The 22874-nt window shown below is 35.2% G+C and overlaps 1 protein-coding gene across 1 annotated transcript in view; it reads left to right on the forward strand.

Annotated features, from left to right (window-relative positions):
* The window catches only part of HIF1A (hypoxia inducible factor 1 subunit alpha), a 41843-nt gene that overhangs the window by 13036 nt on the left and 5933 nt on the right, over positions 1-22874 (forward strand). The window contains exons 2-10 of the mRNA XM_047862600.1: positions 6889-7079; positions 7684-7829; positions 7912-7996; positions 11479-11591; positions 12206-12408; positions 16863-16969; positions 18103-18250; positions 20229-20449; positions 21345-21631. Coding sequence (XP_047718556.1) covers positions 6889-7079; positions 7684-7829; positions 7912-7996; positions 11479-11591; positions 12206-12408; positions 16863-16969; positions 18103-18250; positions 20229-20449; positions 21345-21631 — 1501 coding nt within the window. The remainder of the gene's footprint in view (positions 1-6888; positions 7080-7683; positions 7830-7911; positions 7997-11478; positions 11592-12205; positions 12409-16862; positions 16970-18102; positions 18251-20228; positions 20450-21344; positions 21632-22874) is intronic.

Raw genomic sequence — 22874 nt, forward strand, 5'->3', positions numbered from 1 at the left:
TAAGGGAAATAATCTTAAATCTTTAGCCTCTTTTTAATAAATTGGTATTCTAATTTCTCTGCCTTCTCCCTTTGCCTCCAGATCCTTTTCTGGCGGTATCACTTGCTCTCTCTTTGGTGATATAGTATTGGTGCCACTCACTGTTATGCTGCTAGGTGATTTTTTTTTTTTTTTTAAATCAGTAGCTTTTCTAACTTAACACCTAGTATACCCACCAAATGCTTACTTACACTTGAAAGTGCATATCCACATAATCTTGGTAAATCCAAATTGTATGCTTTGTTCATAGTACTAACATTATTATTCTGTTTAATTATGATCATAACCTGTAGGATTACGGGAGCACTGATGAAGCACATATTCAGGGATCCTAAAACAAATGTTGAAGGGCGGGGTAGTCAGCCTTCCATGGGCTGAAGTCAAAGTCAAATAGATTAGGGCTAAATACTAAAGCCAAGTGGAACTTACACACATCTCTACTAAGAATACAAAGGTAAAGATGAATGAGGCAGTTTCCTGCCTCCAAGAAGCTTTGAGGATTGTAGAGGAAGATAAGTACAGTTAACCCTTCAGCAATGCAGGTGGTTAGGGGCACTGACCCCCTGCACAGTTGAAAATCCACGTATATATAACTTTTGACTCCCCCAAAAATGTGACTAATTGCCTTCCCCTCAAAACTTGACTGTTAACTGGAAGCCTTACCGATAACTATTAACACATATTTTATACATGTTTTATATACTGTATTCTTACAATAAAGCAAATTAGGGAAAAGAAAATGGTGTTAAGAAAATCATAAAGAGAAAATAACATTTATAGTACTATATTGCATTTATCAAAAAAAAAATTCCGTATATAATAAGTGGATCTACACATTTCAGATCTGTGCTGTTCAAAGGTCATGTGTATGTAGCAGAATAACCAGAGTGGTGAAATTTAGGGGAGAAGAACAGTTTTGGAAGACAGAGTAGAGACAAAATAATGCTGGGTTGAATCTTAAAAGTTTCTCACATAAATTTGCCAAGTCACATACTGAGAAGGGTACCTCAGGCTGAGAGAGACTGAGCGAGAAAGGAATGAAATATGTTTTTGAGTAACTGCAGTGTGACCAAAGGAATAGGGAATAATGAAGATGAAGAGATGGACAGGGAACTAGCTAAGGGAGGGTTTCTTTAGAAAATAGATTTTGTCCTATGTACATTTGATGGGATTTTAAGCAGGGCATAATATGAGATTTCTGACTGTGGAATGATAATTGGGTAGATATTTGGGTGAAATTAAAGCACAGTAATAGTGAAATAGTTCAGTCAATGGTTCCCAGATCTAACTGTGTATCATATGCATCTTGGGAGTTTTACAAACCCAGAATTTTGGGCCCTGCTTCAGATCTACTGAATCAGAATTTACGAAGGTGGAGCCCAGAAGTTTGGAATGTTGAATGCCCCTAAATAATTATGATGCACCTAGACCAGCATTTGAAAATATAGCACCAGGTAACTATTTCTACAGTAGGCTAAGTGGGAGGCTATCCTGCTTGTCACTATATTCCTTATAACTTGAACAGTGCATGGTAAATGCTCAATAAATATTTATGTAACAAATATTTCTTGAATGAAAGAAGTTATTCTGAGGTTCAGGAAGTCCACTTCCCATCTTGTGTTTTGGTTCTCTATAGAGTTGTTTTCATGAACTGAGCTAATACATGAAAGTGTTTAACATAGTGCCTGATACACATTAAGTGCTCAATAAATGGTAGAAGGGGAAGATTTTCTTCGTCTTTTTTCTCTTACGTTACTTTGTGTGATTAGGTATCTTGGCAATTTAGCTTATGCTTAGCCAGCTTTGAAGTGAGTATGCAGATTGGTTTTACTTTGGGGATCCAGATGTGGAGCAAATAAAACACCAGCAATAGTGAGCTGAGATGTTTGAGTACAGTCTGGTGGGATTATATGAGGTAGATTGAATTACTATCCTCTGATTCTCTCCCCTTAGTGGTTGGCAGTATCCACTAAAGGCTGTATTGCTTTGAAGAGCTGATGGACAGTGGAGCCCAGAGCAACGCCATTGTAGGTGCTTTTGAATTAGGATTTTGGATTTATAAGCGGATACCAGGAAAGAGCCTGCCCATGAGTGCTTCTGAATGGCTTAGAGTCAAGTCCTAAATTCCAGAGCCAACCCCTCTACCTCTCCTTTTTGTCTTGGGAGATGTATAGACAAATTTTGAACTTTATAATGCCTGGATATATGTATACTTACCTTAGTAATTAGAATTGAATTTCTGAGAGGTAGCATAGTCTGTTGTTAACAGCATAGTTTTTAGAGCCAGACTGCTTGAGTTTGAATAAAGCTGTGCCACTTATTAACTCCATAAACTTGGGTAAGTTATTTAACCAGGTTCCTTATTTATAACATGGTGATAATAATAAAAATTAAGTTAATTGATGAGAAATGTTTAGAGTACCACTGTGTACATAGTATAATCACCTTGCATAGGACTTTGGATTAAAGCTGCAGGCCAAAATGCCAACTAAGAACATGAAAATTTCCTTGGAATTTCCTCTGGCCTGAGATTTTAAGAAGTGCAGGGCAGTTAAAACAGTGAGATGTACAACTTTTCACCTATCAGCTTCACAAAAATTAAAAAGGTAAAAAAGACCCATAATATATATATTACAGCAGAGTGCGTGGAGAAATAGATAAACACATTCATGAATTTGCAGAGACAAAAATAGTTACAGACCTTTTTGGAAAGGTACATTTAAATGCCACATCCTTTAGATCATGGAATTTCACTTCAGAAGTTCTGTCCTGTAGAAATACCAACATAAGAAGTGGAAAACAACAACTTGTACCTTCAAAGCCAGAAAGAGTTTTTAAAGCAGCAAATAATAGATTTGAGAGACTTTAAAAAAAAAATGTATACATTAACTTTATTAGAAATAGGATGAATCAGGGTGCCTAGGTGGCTCAGTCGGTTAAGCATCTGACTTCAGCTCAGGTCATGATCTCGTGGCTCATGAGTTCGAGCCCCACATCCAGCTCTGTGCTGACAGCTCGGAGCCTGCTTCAGAATCTGTGACTGCCCCACCTTTCTGTCCCCTCCCCAGCTCATGCCCTGTCTCTGTCTCTCAAAAAATAAGTAAACGTTAAAAAAGAAAAAAGTAAAAAAAAAAAAAAAAAAAAAAAAAAAAAGGATGAATCAGTTCTTAACGTTTTGAATGATTGGCTCTAACTTCAGGTCTTAAAGTCACATGTATTTATAATCAGGAATGTTAATAGGCTTTTCTTTTATAATTAGACAACAAAAAGAGATGAATTAAAATATCTGCAATTATTTTGTGTTCTTGTTAATCTAAAGAATACTAAGCATTCTCTGTAAAATGGCTATTGCCATTCAACTTTGTATACAAGAAGGTTAGTGACAGCGGCTCATTTTCCTAAGTGTATTTTCTATACAAAATAATTTCAAGATATAATTTAGTTAGCTTCTTGTCCAGTGCTGTATGTTAAATAATGATGAAATAGTGTGTGAAAACTACAGTACCACAAAGATAACTTATTTTGCTATTTTCCTCAAATGTTAGTCCTAAAACAGTCATAGAGATGGGTAAGCAAACTATTGAAAAGATAGATTTTTTACTATACTCTTAACTGATTTTTACTAAGATGTGAAATAGCACTTTATACAGACATGTCAGTGCAGAACTTTACTTGGTTTGTACTTAATTAAAAACAACAAAGATGGAATTGATAATTTAGAGAAATACAGTACCTTATTTGCATGCAGAAAATCTGCCATTTTCTTCTGATCTACAAAAACTTTTATTTCACAATCTAAGTAGTAAGTAAATAAATAGTACAGGATTCATCTCTATGGGACCCAGATGCTGTGGTTTGCCCGAAATAATTTCTTGGCTAGTACTTTAATTCTGTGGGGTATGACCTGATAAAAAGAGCCTTCTGAGGAGACAAGAAGCTGAGCTGTGCTGATGCTGAAACTCATAAGAACTTTGTTGGTTATAGCTTTAAGCTAAGAAATGTTTTAAGAGCCCCCATAGTCACATGTGTGAAGAACATCATATAAATTCCTATATTAAATCTTTATTATAGGTCTCCTGATTGCTTTATGTCTAGATAGATTATGTAATATAGGACACAATGATTTTCATCACCTTCATCTAATTTAGGTTTGTCAACTCTTGAAATACCCTGTTACTTGTTTTATTGAGGCTTATTTTTCTTCCAGAATTCTGGCTCATGCTCAAATTCTTACTCTCCTAGTCTTCACTGCTTAAGTATATTAAGCTATAAATGTTTTATCCAGGCTCACATTTCTTATGGATTTGTCTTATAAATTTAGTTGCCACATCTTTAACAATATTATCTTCAGAGTTCTGGACAATACAAGTGTTTCTAAAGGTGTAATCACCATGGTTAGCTAGATCAGATACCCTTTAAAAGCATATGGCAGGTAATAAAAGGATTTAAATTTTTTACCAAGTAAAAATTTGGATAGTCATTTGTTGGTAGCTTTAATTTGGTTGAGTAATTAACAAAAGAAGCCTAGTAAGTTTGATGAAAGTTGTTGATAAAATTCTGATCACCTGGACTAATTGTGACATTTGAACTAATATTCAGGTCAGTTGGTCATCACACTTTTTTTGCTGGCTTTACTTGAACCAGATAGTAATCTGATTTCCACTATCATCCCTTCCTCTCACTTGCCAATTCAGAGGGGAAAGAGAGGAAAGTTAGATGCTAGAGCCAATAGGGACATATTGGATCTCTCTCCCCTAGAAACTCTGGTATGTGTATAAAATAGATTTTGAAAACTTTTATTATTTTACATTTTATTCTAAGTTCAAATTTAAACATTAATTAAAAGTTAACGAGAACAGTGAGGCAGTTCTAATGCGCATAAAAAATGAATTTGCAGACTGTTGACATTATTGAATTTTCATGGTAGCCTCAGATTCTAATTTATTTTCATGTTCTTTAAAAATTATACAGCATTGGGGTGCCTGGGTGGCTCAGTTGGTTAAGCGTCTGACTCTTGATTTTGGTTCAGGTCATGATCTCACGGCCCGTGAGTTCGAGCCCCGTGTTGGGCTGCACATTTGACAGTGTGGAGCCTGCTTGGGATTCTCTCTCTTCCTGTCTCTCTGTCCCCCCCCCCCCAAAATAAATAAACTTAAAAATATTATATGTCATTAAGAAAATCTTGATTCACATAGATCACTAGTTATAAATAGTAATAGTTTTTAATAGCTTACCTTAAATCTCAAAATACTCAAGTAAAATTGATCTAGATGCTTGAGTTGAAAAATTTGTATCAAAGTTCAGTTACTAACAACAGCAAATATACACATTCCTTATTAATGTATAAAAGTCAGATACACACACAAATTTAAGTGTTAAAACTAGATTATCACTGTTGCACAATACAACTGTTACTCAACATAATGGGAGCATGTGCTGAGAACCCTGCCTGTTTTTTTGAGAGTGTTGCTTCTATGATTGAACCTTGCAGTTTTGCAGATCATTTGGAGGGAGGAGAGATTTGAGGTAGATACAATTATGTGCTTCATTCATAGGATGTAAGGAGGATTAAGTGATAGAATGCTGACAAAGTCCTTAGCATAGTGCTAAGTGCTTAATAAATGGTAACAGCCGTTTTCACCATTTAATAAATAATTGACTTAACAGAATTAGGTTGAAAGTCATAGGAGCATGCTGAGTATTTGAGGTAGAAGCAGCATTCTTCCTTAAGATAAAACACTGGAAGAGCAAACAGACTTTGGAGTGAAAAAAACACCTTGTGTTCAAATCCCGTCTGCTAATGGCTGTTTTTAGCCTACTGTATAACCTCATCTGTAAAAAGGGATAATATTTACCCTATTTACAAATTTTGAGAGAACTAGGCACCTGGTATGGGGTAACATTTGGCACATAGTAGGTTTTAATAAACAACAGCTCTTGAAGAAGCTAAGGACAGAACCAGGGTTAGCCTTGTTTACCTCCTCCAGCTGGGTCAGGAGGAATAGATGTTTCTACACAGTCAAGCAAAGGAAGGTGAATGTCTCTGCTTAGGAAAATCTTTCTGACTTCATTCTTGGAAAAGTTCCCTAAAGATATATCCTTGTTTTGACACCTTTGTTAATGTTTATTAACCTTTTTCTTTCAATTCTTAGTATTGTGTCACATCTTTTTTTTTTCTTCTATACTCCTGCCTTTATTTGGTACTTGTGCCAGTAAAGAAAAGGGGCTGCTAAAGAGGCTGCTAAAGGAATAAGCAACCTGAAAATGGTAACTTATTATAGCTGCTAATATAGATTTCTTTAGCTTATAGTCAGTATTGCTCATGTGGTAGGGTAGAAGAAGTTGGGAAAATATCAGAGTCCAAAGAAACAAGTCAAAAATCAGTTTGTAGCTGTAACTGTTCTGCCAGCTTAACAACTCCTGTTTTCAAGTTAATATGTACAGCTTTAGTTTCTTTAGACTTAATGGTGCTTTCTTTATGTTGAAACTACTTCTGAATGGCTATGAGGGTGCACATACACAGGCTACTTTTAAGACTTTGGCTAAAACAAAATACCTTCTCTAATTTGATATGCCAGGAAGGAAATACCTGTTTCAGACAGGTTTAAAGCTCCATCTTGGACTTCTTTGTTAGAGTTCCCTATGTCTTCAGTAATCCAGAAATTTGTGTATCTGTCTCCTACATTCTTACTTTACACATTCATGTAGTAGACCAATCTCTATATAATTACATGGCATCTTCACATTGTTTTATGGAAAGCAGAAAAATGTAAAATTAGTTTTATCCAAGCAAAGGCAAGCTAACTTATATAAATTTTCTTTTTCTGTCCTCCTTTTTTTGCTCAATAGGATAAGTTCTGAACGTCGAAAAGAAAAGTCTAGAGATGCAGCGAGATCTCGGCGAAGTAAAGAGTCTGAAGTTTTCTATGAACTTGCTCATCAGTTGCCACTTCCCCATAATGTGAGCTCGCATCTCGATAAGGCTTCTGTTATGAGGCTCACCATCAGCTATTTGCGTGTGAGGAAACTTCTGGATGCTGGTGAGTTGTTTTACAGGGGTGTAATGAGCCTAAAAATTAGAAATTAGAAGTAATTAGAAGGTGGTCATACTCCCTGTCCTTTAATGTAATTTTTATTACCTGCTTTTAAAGCTTCAGTAAGGAATTTTTAAGATACTAGCCTTTTCCCCCTCTTTCTCTTTTGCCCCACCTTGCTACCAGTCTTCCTTTTAATAACATGACCCTTCTTTTCAATGGTTTGCTTGCCATGTTACTTTAAAAATAATCAGGGGCGCCTGGGTGGCTCAGTCGGTTGAGCAGCCGACTTTGGCTCAGGTCACGATCTCGCAGTCCGTGAGTTCGAGCCCCGCGTCGGGCTCTGTGCTGACAGCTCAGAGCCTGGAGCCTGTTTCAGATTCTGTGTCTCCCTCTCTCTCTCTGACCCTCCCCCGTTCATGCTCTGTCTCTCTCTGTCTCAAAAATAAATAAACATTAAAAAATAATAATAATAATTAAAAGCAACTGGCAAGTCTAATTTTAGTTTTTAAATAAAGTATCTGGGGAAAACTGTATACAACTACCTAAATATTGCTATCATTTAAGTATAACTTTTAATTTATTTTCCTTTTCTTGTGTCCTTTTTTAGGTGATTTAGATATTGAAGATGAAATGAAGGCACAGATGAATTGCTTTTATTTGAAAGCCTTGGATGGTTTTGTTATGGTTCTCACAGATGATGGTGACATGATCTACATTTCTGATAATGTGAACAAGTACATGGGATTAACTCAGGTAAAATACCCACATATTAAGAGCACTTCTAATTTTTTTTTGATTTTATGATACAGATCTAATTTTTTTAATGCTTTTACAGTTTGAACTAACTGGACACAGTGTGTTTGATTTTACTCATCCATGTGACCATGAAGAAATGAGAGAAATGCTTACACATAGAAATGGTAAGAAGAAAAGTCTGTTGTTTGATTTAATCTTGGCAGGTGGTTTTACCTAATAAAATACTGTTACTAATTTAAAAATTCTGCTATTGTACTAACCTAAGGCTCAAAACATCATTTCATGTTTAATAAAATGTTATTGTGTTCTTTGTTAAATCTTTGTTACTCTATTTTTTAGAAATTTCATAAAAACACCTTAATTTTTAAAGCTCACTGAATTCCATAAATAATTATATAGATAATAATACTACATAAAATGAAAAAGTCAAGACCCAAAGAGGTCAGTTTATCACATACAACTTTTAGGCAAGGGGAAGTCATAATAAATAATAAGATTTTAGATAGTTGTTATACTCGAGGTACCAGTTTATGTTCAAGCTTTCTCAAGGACCAGGGTAAAGAAAAGAGAAAGTTCACCAGATTTTTTAAAAGCCTAATTGTTTATTTGACTTCAGGGTGTTCACAGTAATTTGAGACTATGTAGTAAGATCATAAAGTATTATATTATTGAATGCCCCCACATTAGCAGCAAAAAAAAGACCCACTAAGACCTCTTAACTCTCAGGCTTGAGGGTTTTTTTTTTCTTTTATTTTTTTTAATGTCTATGTATTTTGAGAGAGATAGAGCATGAGCTGGGGAGGGGCAGAGAGAGAGACGGAGAGGGAGAATTCCAAGCAGGCTTCATGCTGTCAGTGCAGAGCCCAATGAGGGGCTTGATCTCACGAACCCTGAGATCATGGCATGAGCCAAAATCAAGACTCAGATACTTAACTGACTGAGCCACCATATGCCCCTAGGATTGAATTGTTCAAAATAAGTCGTCAAAGATTTTTGGAAAATACCTGTTGAATTATAAAAGCTTAATAATTAGTCTCTCCACCTGTACCTTCTTAAGGCACAAAGTATACTGATAATTTATAGTCACCACAATGAAAATTTGTCATTATGCTCTGTAGCTGTCCTTTGCAGCTCTCTAATTTAAGTGTATAAGTTTGTTTGCTTCTGTATTAAACAACCTCAAGTTCATAGCACTTTTTGAATATTTTTTATGTTTTTTTAATCTCCTTTCATGTATGATAATAGTTAACCTCTATTGAGAGATTACTCTGTGCCAGAACACTGTTCTCTGCATATTATATGCTTTAATGCCTTTTTTCTTCACAACACCCTGTGAAGTTACTATTTCTATTTTACTGAGGAAACTAAGGCACAGAATTATTTGGAAACTTACCCAAGATTACTTGGTTAGTAAATGGCACAGTATAGGTTAAACTCAGGTAGTTGGGCTCATTAGTACTTTGGAGATCTTTCATGTTCAACAACTCTCAGTACTTTCTGTGGCTACTTTTGACCCTTTCAGTAGGAGCCTTCTCCTGTTTTTTTTAATTTAATACTTGGTGTTCACTATGAACTTGGGAAAACAAATATGATTTTTAGAATTCTGTATAAAGGAAGAATAAATACACTTCACACAGGGACCTAAGTGGGCTGTCAATTAGTTTAGTATAGGACTTCTAGTGTTTAGACTTTGAAGTTTAGACACTGAAGTTTGGATGCTCAGTTCTTCCCTTGGGCTATGAATGGATGGATATGAGGAAATTTTGTTTTGATTGGGCAATGATGCTAATGCTTTATTCTAAATCAAATATATTCCACATAATATAGTTTAAATGTATGTTTTTGAACAAATGTTTTTTTTTTAAACAAATGGCTTTTTAAAGCACATGAACTTTTTGAAAATCATTCCTAATGTAATGAATGTTTGATGTTTTGTTGGGAAACAGATACGCACTTTTCACTTTTAGAAAAAGGGTTTGCTGCAGTGCGTCACATATTAATGTTATGCTAAGAACCAGTGGTGTGTTTATACAACATAGTTCTATTATTTTTTTCATTTAAATTCTAAAATGATGACTTAGAGTTCACTAAATTATTATAAAATATGATTTATTTTTAGAGGTCTGAAAATTTAGTTCTTTTAAAATGTTTTTTTTTTTTCCATTAGGAAAATGATAGTACCTTGGTTTTTAAATTAATCTTCCTGTCCCAATTCAAAGGCTTTGGGTTTCCAAAGGTCAGTACAATTCAAGCTTAGATTACGAAGGACTGAAAATCCTCAAAGAATTTACAAGTAGATCTCTGTTGGCATCACAACCACAACACAGCTCTGTACCACCACTGAGACCAGTGTGGTTCTTGTGGCATCTTTTTAAAATCCATTCCCAAACACTGTGAGGGAGGGCAAATTGAATCCTGATTTGACTAAACCCAAATAACTTATATCAGCACCAAGACTGCCCCTTTGCCTAATTCCACTAGCATGGAATTAGAACTCTTCTAGAAGAGTCCGGCGTTTCTACCTAAGTAAGCCTAAATTTAAACTATCTTATTTCTTTTCTACTTGACACTTTTTTTCAATATACTAGCCTTAAAATCTCCAGATCCTTTTTTTTTTATTTCCCTCCTCCCCACTTATTTCTATCAGTTTTCAAGTTTTTTCTAGTTCTTTATATGTCATTTGTCACCCTTCTTTTCACTTCTTTTTACTCTTCAGCCTGATTACCATCATTGTATTTTAATTCTAATACATCATATATATTGCTTCTAGATTAATGTACCGTAAGATCCTGACTGTGCTTCCCATCTCAGAATTTTTTAGAAGCTCCATGTTGTATATTTAAAGCTGAACTCCTAATTAGGGCATCCAAGGCCCTCCAGTTACAGCCCTAATCTTCCCTTTCTAACTATCTCATTACGCTTCTGCAAGTACTTTATATTGCAGCAACCTGATCTATCTACTAGCATCTATCTATTCCCCAAACATGTGTTCTTTTTCCCCACCTCTGTGCTTTTCGTTATTTTCCTTTTCACCATGTTTTAGTTATATAAGGTTTGGAATGGGAATAAATAGACCTAAATTTATTTCACTCTAATTTTGCTTTGAAAAGTCATTCAATATTTTGGTTTTTTCCTCTAATAACAAAGTAGAAATAACGTCATGCCTGCTTTACAGGAAGATTTAAGGAAACGTCAGATATATAAAAATGTTACCTGCTTTGAAAAGAAAGTTGATATTTTAAAAGTTCTATAAATACATGGAGTGTTTATTATAAATTGAGCTAACACATTTAGCAAAGGTTGGAGTTCACTGAAGTTCTTTTTTGGGGGGGTGTGCTTATTACACGGATACAGCAATTAAACGGGTACACTTAATAAGGCAGATTCCTACATTTGTATTTCTTTGTAATTTTGCCAGCTTTACTGGCTTCAGTGTGAAATGGTTAACTGTTATTTGCAATCAGGGAATCACTGGAATTGTGAACCCCAGTTACTGATTCGAGCATATTAATCCCTTGGATGTGTTTGAGTATGAATCACTGTTTATGCTGAGACTTTTAATTGAATAGTACCTAGGTGCTACTCATACTAAAACAAATTTAAATATTTAATTATGTTTTTAAATTTTATTTCCTGCTTTTATTAGGCCTTGTGAAGAAGGGTAAAGAGCAGAATACACAGCGAAGCTTTTTTCTCAGAATGAAGTGTACCCTAACTAGCCGAGGGAGAACCATGAACATAAAGTCAGCAACATGGAAAGTAAGTAAAAATGATTTCTAAGTGGTGATGCACTTGGTTTATAGATAAAATTCATACATCTTAACACTGCTAATATTTAAGATAGCATTAGAATTGTGAGGGGAAATGTACAGTTGTTCATTGGCATTTGCAGATTTACCATCCCAAATTGTAGTAATTTGCCATTTTGAGGCATGAACTTATGTGAATTGTGATACTGGTATACCAATCTAACTTAATCAGCTGGTTTTTCCAACCCACCCAGTGTTTGAATCTTGATAGAAATTAATTTTCTATTCATTTTTGTTTCATTTCTTTGTTCGGTGTTGAAATAATCATCAAAGCAAGAAATAATAAAAATAATAAATAAAACTGCCACTATGACTGAATGAATGAAAAATCAGCCCAGATTTGTATGAAGAGAGTATTTTAAAGAGTAATTTATGGTGCCTGAGTCTTGAGTGGTGTCACAGGGGAAACATTTATTGATTTCAAAGACAGGGTTAATCCATGAATGACAGTAAATTTTATCAAAGCTTACTTGCCATGTCACACTTCAGCTATTTATCTCTGTGGTTTTTTTTAACTAGCATTTTATATTTTTTAAAGAATTGCTTTGTTTTCTTTGTACACAGGTACTTCACTGCACAGGCCATATTCATGTCTACGATACCAATAGTAACCAATCTCAGTGTGGGTATAAGAAACCACCCATGACGTGCTTGGTGCTGATTTGTGAACCCATTCCTCATCCATCAAATATTGAAATTCCTTTAGATAGCAAGACTTTTCTGAGTCGTCATAGTCTGGATATGAAATTTTCTTATTGTGATGAAAGGTAAATGATATACAAACTATAACATGAAAGTTTTAATTAGTCCATAGCAAAGACATATAATGCATAATTTGAGGAAGAATAGGTTACTTTTGGTTATGGACAAGAAAGTGTTTGATCATCTCACCCTACATATTGCCCATGATTTCTATTGCCATTTCCCTTTACGTTCATAACTGTTTTTAATTGCCAATTTGATATTTTTATTTGGATATTTTTCTATATTAATAAAATATTTCTGTAACTGAACTGTACTACTATTGCCCCAAAACATCAACCTCAGAAATTGCTTTTCCTTTTATAATGCCTAGCATGGTTAGTATATCACTATAGGCCTACGACTCCTACAAATATTTGGAAGTCATCCTTAACTTTTCTTTTACCTTCATTATGTATACCCAGTCGGTCTCTAAATCTTACAGATTTACTGTCTAAATACATTTCTTGATCCATTTGTTCCTTTCCACCCTTGCTTTCCTGCCACTGAATTCTTCAGCTCATTACCTTTGGCTTAAATTGTTGCCATAATCTCCTAAACTGTCTCTTTGCCCACAGATTTTTGCCCTCTAGTCTCTCATCCAGGATCCCAAAAAGTGGACTTCCTAATGTGAAAATCAGATCTTTACACAGAAAAAACTCTGGTTTATAAAAATATTAGAGGAGGGCAGGAGATTTTTATCAAAAGAAAAATGTGCATTTTGAAAAGCTGAAAGAAAAATAGACCTTGACAATAAAACCCACTTTGCTTAGCATGGCCAACAAAGATATTTATGATCTGGCCTCTGCCCACTTGTCTAAATTAATAAGGAAGAGAGGGTGTGATCCCCCCCCCCCCCCAACACCCTACAGCTAGAGAGCACCATGTGCTCATTTGCTGTCTTAGCGCCTTTACATATATTTTCCCATTCTGCAGTGAGGTTTTCTTCAACTCCTGACACATATTTACCTTTCAGGAGCCATCTAGATACTCCTTTGGGAAGCCTTCCTTGTTCCTTCAGGACACTATACTATTCTTGTGCATATGTCTGTCATAACATTTCTTCTACTCTTGTAATTATTTACTTGTCTCACTTTTTACTATAAGACTATAACATCATAGCTGAAGGCATAGATTATGTAGCCAGACTACTAAATCCTGATTCTGTTGCCTATATCCAAGTGATCTTGGGCCCATTAGTTCTTTTTGAGCATCAGTTTCTTCATCTTTTGTAACACCTACCTAACGTAGGGTCATCTTAAAGATTGTATGAGGGAACCAATTTTAAGCACTTAGTCATAATATAAAGTAGGTAGAAATCCCCACCATAGTGGACAAGGAAATGTGACAGATCTCTGGCTTTAGAATCACATAATCCTGGATTCAGTCCTGGCTTGCAGCTCTGATACTACAGTGTGGTCTTTCTTGGTATTAAAACTTAACTCTTTCAGGGGCACCTGGGTGGCTCAGTCAGTTAAGTGGCCGACTTCGGCTCAGGTCATGATTTCACGGTCCGTGAGTTCGAGCCCCGCATCGGGCTCTGTGCTGACAGCTCAGAGCCTGGAGCCTGTTTCAGATTCTGTGTCTCCCTCTCTCTGACCCTCCCCTGTTCATGCTCTGTCTCTGTCTCAAAAATAAATAAACATTAAAAAAAAATTTTTTTTTTTTTAAAAAACTTAACTCTTTCAAATTTTACTATCCTTACAATAAGGGTAATATTTCAAAAGGTTGTTGTCAGAATTGAAGGAGTTTGTTGAGTGCCTTGTACACGTAATAAATGCTTCACCACTGGTGACAAGCATTTTATGGTGTTTATTGCCATTAATCATGTGAATATATGATAGAACAGAGATACCCATCCCTTTTTGAGGAATTATTTTTTATCTTTTGAACTCAGTAGCAAGGTATAGAGATAGGCTGGGGAGAATGGAAAGTAGTGGAACTAGAATGAGAATTGAGGAAGGGAGTGACATTTCTCTCAGGTCCTATCAGAAAACTGGCAAAATGATCATGACAGAGGAGTAAAGACTGCCAACTTAGAGATCAGCCAAGTGAGGTTTTAAGTTTGACCGGCAGATTGTTATTTTCTGGTTAGAGCTCTTTACAGAAACTTCTCACATCTAAAACCCCTAATAACTGAGATCTAGAAAAATTTTTGCCCAATTTTGAGAAAATCTAACCTACCCAAAACTTACGGCATTCAAAATATCTCACAAATGCTTATTATTTACTGTACTAATTTCTGCTTATAGTTAATCCGCACATTTATTTGAGCATCTACAATGTTCATGGCAAAGTAGAAACGAAGAGTAACAGTTCTTGGTCTCAGGACACTTACAATGAATGAATAATACGCTGCCTTGTTGCTTTAGATCACAGGTTTCCTAGTCCATTAAAAACACATTATGATCAAATTTCCTGGATCACTCTCCTTTTTGGTACAGAATATAAGCTATATAATTCTCTAAAGTTAAATAAAATTGACTTTCTAGGAAAGCATTCTGTTTATATTTTAACATCTTGCATCCCTTAATGATAGATGGACCTCAACTCTGAGAAGCACTGATTGACATCTAATTAAATCAGAGCTTCTTAACATGATAATAAAAGGCCCCCATTAATCTGCTTACATCTCTAGCTTCCTCTCTTCTCACCTGCCCCCACTAACCACATGAAAGTCTTTCTCATTTATACATTGTCAAGCATTGTCTTCTCTCTGTCTTTGCTTCTGGTATATCTTCTTCCTGAAATGTTTTTGCTGCTCACCCAACCATTTCTTCTCATTGATAAGGGTGGTTCCTCTGATTCCTGCAAGAGATTGCCATCATTACACTTACCACATTATTTCATTAGTAGTATGGTAAGTGTTCCAGAAGATTAGCTACATGTTGAGTTTTGACCTTGCATTTTCACACCTAGAACAATGCCAGGCATACTTAGCATATAAAGATTTATTTTTTTGTTAAGTTTACTTATTTATTTTGAGAGACAGAGTACAAACAGGGGAGGGGTAGACAGAGAGAGACAGACTCCAAAGCATTCTTCGTGCTGTCAGTGTAGAGCCCGATGTGGGGTTTGAACTCATGAACCGTGAGATCATGACCTGACCTGACTGGAATCAAGAGTCTGATGCTTCAACCCACTGAGCCACAGAGGTGCTCCAGGCATATAAAGATTTAAATAATGGAAGTTTTTTTAATCCCACGGGAATTTTGTTTAAAAGTAACCAATATAAGATGAATTAAAGTTATTTTTAAAGCATAATTTAAAGAAATAGGACCATTTTTAAAAAATACTAGTTTCCTTTGTAATGCTGCCACCTAGTGCAGATGTGTTTAGAGATACCTCTTTGTAAAGAAGTCTGGATTTTAGCTTTGGTTTAGTTTTTGTTTTTTGTGTTTTTTTACAAACCTCTTTCTATTTATAATTATTTTGGAATAAACTGTATGGCAGATCTTGCCTTAAAGTGTGACAACACAGACTCTTACTTTTATACATTTATACATTTTACTTTTATACATTTCTTAGAAGGATATCTTTCTTGTGTGTTTTTTGTGGTTGTTTTTTTTTTTTTTTTTTTTTTTTTTTTTTGGACACAGTACACTAAGTAACTTTTGCTTACAACTCAGGAAGTCCTGAGAAATTGAAAAGTTTAACTCAGGTTTTGCTCCTAGAAAAAAGAGAGCAAAGTGTGGTGTTAAGAAGACAGCTTTCTCTTTCACATGAAATGGGTTCCGTTTCTGACTGGTTACACAGAGTAGTAAGATCTAATCTATGTCCTAAAAGAACTTTCAGGAAACCAAAAGGGGTTTAGACTAGATTACTTTCTAGTCCATTTTCAGTTTGATATCATTGTTTCATCTAAAATGAATTCCTATAATTTTATATTATTTAAAAAACTAAGTTACAAGAGCATCTTCTAAAACAAACATAATGTGTATCTCTTTACTTCCATTTAGTGTAGATATTCTTTGGTTGGTGATATAAAATTGTGTAGTAGATGTTGACTGAAGGCTTGCCTAAGGGCACTGTTAAATAATCTGGTTTGTACACACTCAATACAAAAAGAATCTGGTTTTATGGTTAACTAATGTTATGGATTTAATCTTATATTTCAAGTTAAATGTCAGTGATTACCATTACAACTTTTACCATTTTATTTAGCAGTACTTTCTATCTACTTATGAATCCCCTTATTACCAAAAGTAAGTACAGTAAAACATGATGACAATATGTAATGAGTTTGGGTGAAAGGGATAAATGGGTTAAGTAGCAGGATGTGAATCCAGAGGATTTAGAGAACATGCATGGTGCCGTATTTAGTAACTGTAGAGTTACCAAAAGTGAGATGTAAACTTCTTCTTAGCAAAGAAGGATGCTCTTTAGTTTTGAAAATTCACTTGTCCATGAGATTAATTCATATCAGTTACTTTAAAGAAGCAAAATTTCTCTTTCTCTTCTTACATTTTTTACTTAACAGAATTACTGAATTGATGGGATACGAGCCAGAGGAACTTTTGGGCCGCTCGATATATGAATATTACCACGCTTTGGACTCTGACCATCTGACCAAAACTCATCATGACAGTAAGTACAATGGAAAAACTATATAGATTTTCTGATTATGTAATTTGCAATCTCCTTACTGTTTGGCCATATATCTAACTTTTTGGTTAAAATTAATCAGTCTTCCTAGACTAAATATCTTAATGGAACTCTTCATAAGGGATGTCAACCATTAAATCTATGTTTTGTATTTGTTGTAACTGATACTAGTTAAAGTAGAATCATTTAATAATATATAAAACTAACCTGGCATTTTTAATACAAAGACTAAAAAATGTCATGGAATATTATAGCATCATTTTCAGAATTCACATTGAAGTATTTAGATCAGTTGTTAGCACATGGAAGGCACTTAGAAAATAATTATTGAGTGACTTAGTGAATGTGAAGGCAATCAATGTCATGTACAAGTGGTAACAAGTACACTTGACATAAGATAAATACTCGTGAATGTTATTTGAAGATCCCATAGTAAGACTTTCGAATCTCACTTGCTTATTTAATCTGTACCTAAACATGACTTCCCAATGTGATCGGGGATACCTGAATGTCACTGAGTTAGAATGATTAGCCTTGAACTACAAAATGAGCCCAAGTCAGCAGTCAGGACCCCAAGACTCAAGATAATGTCATCATTACTTTTTATCTGGTACTTGCTCCCAAATTAGCAATTGATTAAGTTTGCCTAAATTGCCAAGATTTCAGCATGATACCAGTTGAGATTCAAATATGCGAGCACAGCTATTTGAAGCATTGCTAATTCTCTGGAAACCTCAGTAGAAACGTAAAGAAATGTAGCAGTGCTACTTGCTCAAATGTGCTCTGTAGAATCAAGATTATTCATTGTCTAGTCGTTTTGATACTTTCAACATATAAGTCATTAAAGGAATTAGTCACTGCTGTCCCTCATTCCTGGCTTTCATTTTATTTAAAGTGAAGATTGGCAGGAAAGGAGTTTATTTTAGGGGTTAGAAGAATGAACTGTGTATATTTTTGGCTATGCTGGGGCTTTTTCTGTCACTTTAAACAATTATAACTGATTCTATTAAAATAAACATCTCTTTTCTAAAATAATCAACATTCAGCATCCATTTATTTGATTGAAAATTAGAAGTTATTTTCTCTGCATGACTGTTTTTCCTTTTCACTCCTAGTGTTTACTAAAGGCCAAGTCACCACAGGACAGTACAGGATGCTTGCCAAAAGAGGTGGATATGTCTGGGTTGAAACTCAAGCGACCGTCATATATAACACTAAGAACTCTCAACCACAGTGCATTGTATGTGTAAATTACGTTGTGAGGTAAGCCTGAAAAGTAAATATTTTGGGGGAGGAAGTAATAACCTTTTTGGATATTTTGTTCTTTTATATAAAGGGAGATAAGATTATAAAATGTTAACTGAATTTTATTTTCACATTTCCACCTAATTACGGTTTTCAGTACTTAGACCTGAGTGTCCAGGCGTGCTATTCTGCAATGATTGTACTATTACCAGTACCCATCTATTCACATTCTTTTCACTCCCATTTTTAAAAAGACGTTAAAAAAATACCATATCTCCTATTGGGTTAGTTTGCTCTAGTCCTATTTCTGTCAGCATATACTATCTCAAATAGCTATGTTATTTTTGTAGGAAGAACCCTGGCCTTGGAATAGGTAGCTTTGTGTCATAGCTCTTTCACTTATTAGCTGCATGACCTTGGGAAGTTCTTATTACTTTGAATTTCACCCATATAGGAGAGATGATATTTATCTCCTCAATATTCTGAGGATATTTAATCCTCAGAAATGAGGATTAAATGAAATTCTATGTGAGATTACCATAAAAGGCTGTATAATATAGTGCATGGCTCTTGTGTATTCAAGAACTCTTCTTTTAGTTGACTGGCTTGTGAATATTATGGATATCATAAACTGGCCTTCCATTTGATCTGCTTCAGCAGACTCCCTTCTAGTCCATCTTCCACATTACCACCATGCTGAGTTTTCTTGCATGGATATCTGAGCATCTCCTTTTCCTTAGAATTGTTTTAAAGATGCTTTATCACCCCCGAGATAAACCCTTGCTTAACTTACATAGCATCATTTCTTGTCATTTTCTATATTCTTCATGCTTTCGTTGATTCCACCTACCCTCTTTCTAAAATCTGTGACTACCTCTCTTGGTAAGACTTTGGTCACTTGTTTTAATTTTTGCCACTTCTGACACCATCCTTTAATGTTTTTTGGGTTTTTTTTTCAAATTTTTAATTTTAGAGTGTGCAACTGGGGGAGAGGGGCAGAGGGAGAGAGAGAATCTTAAGCAGACTCCACACTCAGTGCAGAGGCTGACTCAGGGCAGAATCCTATGACCCTCGGATCATGACCTGAGCTGAAATCAAGAGTTGGACTCTCAACTGACTGAGCCACCCAGGCGCCCATCCTTTAATGTTTTAATATTAGTGTCAAAGAGTTCTTTTGTGACTTTCCCATTAAGTTACCCACTTGGAATGTCCTTCTTTTGCCCCTTTCCCATCTGCCTAACAAACCCTACTTGAGCTGAAGTTTCAGCTTGTTGGCTGTAAAGCACACCTTCTCTATTTTAGCAATTACCATTTTGTATTTTAATTGTTTGCACATCTACATTGCACTTCTGAGGACAAGGGTTAGGTATTTTAAACTTTGTATCCTTGGTTTATTTCACTTAGTAAACACCTAAATGTTTGTGATTAAAGAAACAATAAAAACTTCTATTTAAGCCAAACACATGGATCTGTTGTTCATCATCCCTCTTCCACTCTATCCTGTAGGTGTTATCACCGTATCATTTTCTTACCACCAAGGAAAATATGGCACCTGCGTTAGGCCTTGGTCATTTATCTATGTCTTTATATTCTAGGGCCATCCTTAGGTCATGCCTCATACATCAGTCCCAAAGAGATCTTCTTTGCCAGTTTCATTACATGTGAATCCTCACAAAAATTGTTTAGATGTGTTGGTGCCCTTCATGTACTTGACTATTCCATTTCTTTGTCACCATCACTCTTCCCAAAGGGATAGCTGAAGTTTCTTAATTTAGTCAGATATTTAAACTATCTTATAACTGAATTTTTATAGGTCTTTATTTCATATTGGCATTTTAAACCCTGAATGTGAGCAAGTATGCATAAACTATTAGGTTAAAGCATCTTAAAATGTTCCTTTTCATAAAGCAGTATTTTAAGAGAAAAGGTTGTTTCAGAGACCCCCTGCATTGTGTCAGTGCTCAGTTAAGAATTACTAATCTCTCTTTTTTGACAGTGGTATTATTCAGCACGACTTGATTTTCTCCCTTCAACAAACAGAATGTGTCCTCAAACCAGTTGAATCTTCAGATATGAAAATGACTCAGCTGTTCACCAAAGTTGAATCAGAAGACACAAGTAGTCTGTTTGATAAACTTAAGAAGGAACCTGATGCTTTAACTTTGCTGGCCCCAGCTGCTGGAGACACAATCATATCTTTAGATTTCGGCAGCAATGGTGGGTCTTTAGTTATTCTGTTGATTGCCTAAACTATGTCTATTGCTGTAAGCCCATTTTAACTGAATTTGGACATTTTTTGTTGGTAATCATTTGGATGTTGTAGTCTTATATAATTTGTTTTTCAAAGTCTTCAAAGTATTTGCTTAAATATTTTTGCCTCTGTAATTTCTCAGCATTCCTGCTTCTGTCATATTATTGGAAATTGTGCTTCAAAGGGTGCTTAGGTATTTCTTCTTCCCACTTTAATGTTTCTCAACCACCCTGCTATTTGTGTATTTCCCATTGCCCTATTTTCTCCACAATTGAGCAGATTTCTATTGCAATAGGCATAGTTCACTAAAGGATAAATCACCAGTCATACCATAATATCAGACATTGAAAATGAAAACTGTAATTTCAAAGTTAGTTAAATTTTAATGAATAAAAGGTGTGAAAGGGTTGGAATTGCAGAGTTGGTTATTTTTTTTTTTAATATTTATTTTGAGGGAGAGAGCACGTGTAAGTGGGGGAGGGGCAGAGAGAAAGAGAGTGAGAACTCCAAGCAGGCTCTGCACTGTCCACAGGGAGCCCACCCAACTCAGGCTCAGTGCCACAGAACTGTGAGGTCATGACCTGAGCCACAATCAAGAGTTGGAAGCTTAACCAGCTAAGCCACCCGGGTGCCCTTGCGGGGGGTTTTATGCTATAAATATAATAGGAGCTGTCAATAGTAGATTGGAAAGATAATTCAGATTTAGAGTTGTACCATAAGATCTGTAAACTTTCTGATGAAGGAAAATTTAGCAACATTTTTGTTTGAGTGAATTAGACGTGTTGTAAAAGGGGGCTTGCATTTCTGTATATGTTAAAATATAGCTATTCTTTAAATTGACTAATAATTTTTTACCTATAGACACAGAAACTGATGACCAGCAACTTGAGGAAGTTCCATTGTATAATGATGTAATGCTTCCCTCATCCAATGAAAAATTACAGAACATAAATTTGGCAATGTCTCCATTACCTGCTTCTGAAACTCCAAAGCCACTTCGAAGTAGTGCTGACCCTGCACTCAATCAAGAAGTTGTACTAAAATTAGAGCCAAATCCAGAGTCACTGGAACTTTCTTTTACTATGCCCCAGATTCAAGATCAGCCAGCTAGTCCTTCTGATGGAAGCACTAGGCAGAGTTCACCTGAGGTAGGTGTCATAATAAAAGAAGAGCATAACTTTCATATTTTAATGTTCAGGAATGTATTTATAAAATGAGTACCAAAAAAGTTTTGAGTTTAGTCATTGATAGAGAATAATGTCTGTGCCTGTAATAGCTCCAAGCCCATACATACTACTCATTGTGTTGGAGAATTGTCAAGTAGCAAAAACCTTACTTTAGCAAAGCTTAAAAAGGGAAAGGACCATAAGCTAATTGCTGAATTTTGTCCAATTTCCATTACTTGAAATTCTGGGTAAATTTAACATGAAAATACCAAGTCTTACACAGCAAATACTTGGTAACTATTTTTTATTCAAGTTCTGTCTTGATAATAGTTTTTCTATAAACACAAAGAAAATAGTCTTTAAGGGCTAGGCTGAGGTCAAGCCTAACGATGTCACATGGGGCTCTATTTCTAAATCTAGAATGATTCAATTTTGATTCAGTAGAGCTTCCTATATCTAAAGATAGCTCAGGAGTAGCACAACTCAGACTTGAATATTCCGACTTGGTGAGGCACAAATAAGCCTTAATAAATGGTGAATAAGTTTACATTAAATATTTATCAATTCAAACTGGCAGGCTAAGAGGAGATTTGACATTTCATAGCCTTTGGGAAAATATACTCTGTGCTTTGGTGGCTCATCTTCCCCAGCATAAAAATCTATTGATTCATTTTGTTTTTTATCAGACAAAGGTAAATCTAACAAAAATGTTAAAATAAGGGAAGCAAAAGTTTATGCTTAAATTATATAGCTTTGGTTTTCTGGTTATAATCCTTGCTCAGAACTCCCAAAATCGTACTACATATGTTAAGGTGAATGCAAGTAAAACAACTTAAGTCTCTACCCCTACTTCATCCCAGGGTAGATGTGAGATTTTTAGGTAGATCACCACAGTAGCATGGCCTCTCGGTACAAAGGTAGAGTCCAGTGAATAGTAAGTATATCTAATTATTGGCCAATTAGGTACCATGTGGGCGTTGAATTATTAAATGAATTCTCCTAGAAGCAGATCAATACCTTTCAGTCCTAATTTCATAAATGATGTTACACAGAAATGTATGTGTTGGCAAAGTTAGTTACAAGGGTAAGTTCAAAAGTTTAACTTCTCTCTAGTTAGATAAAATGTGATAGAAGAGATGGACTTTGTTGGTTTAAGAATTCTAACAACTAGCAAAATATGTGCAGGTTTCCTCAGGGAAAAGTAAACCCATTGAATTTCTTTTAC

The sequence above is a fragment of the Prionailurus viverrinus genome, chromosome B3 (assembly GCF_022837055.1).
Source record: "Prionailurus viverrinus isolate Anna chromosome B3, UM_Priviv_1.0, whole genome shotgun sequence".
NCBI classification, from domain to species: domain Eukaryota; kingdom Metazoa; phylum Chordata; class Mammalia; order Carnivora; family Felidae; genus Prionailurus; species Prionailurus viverrinus.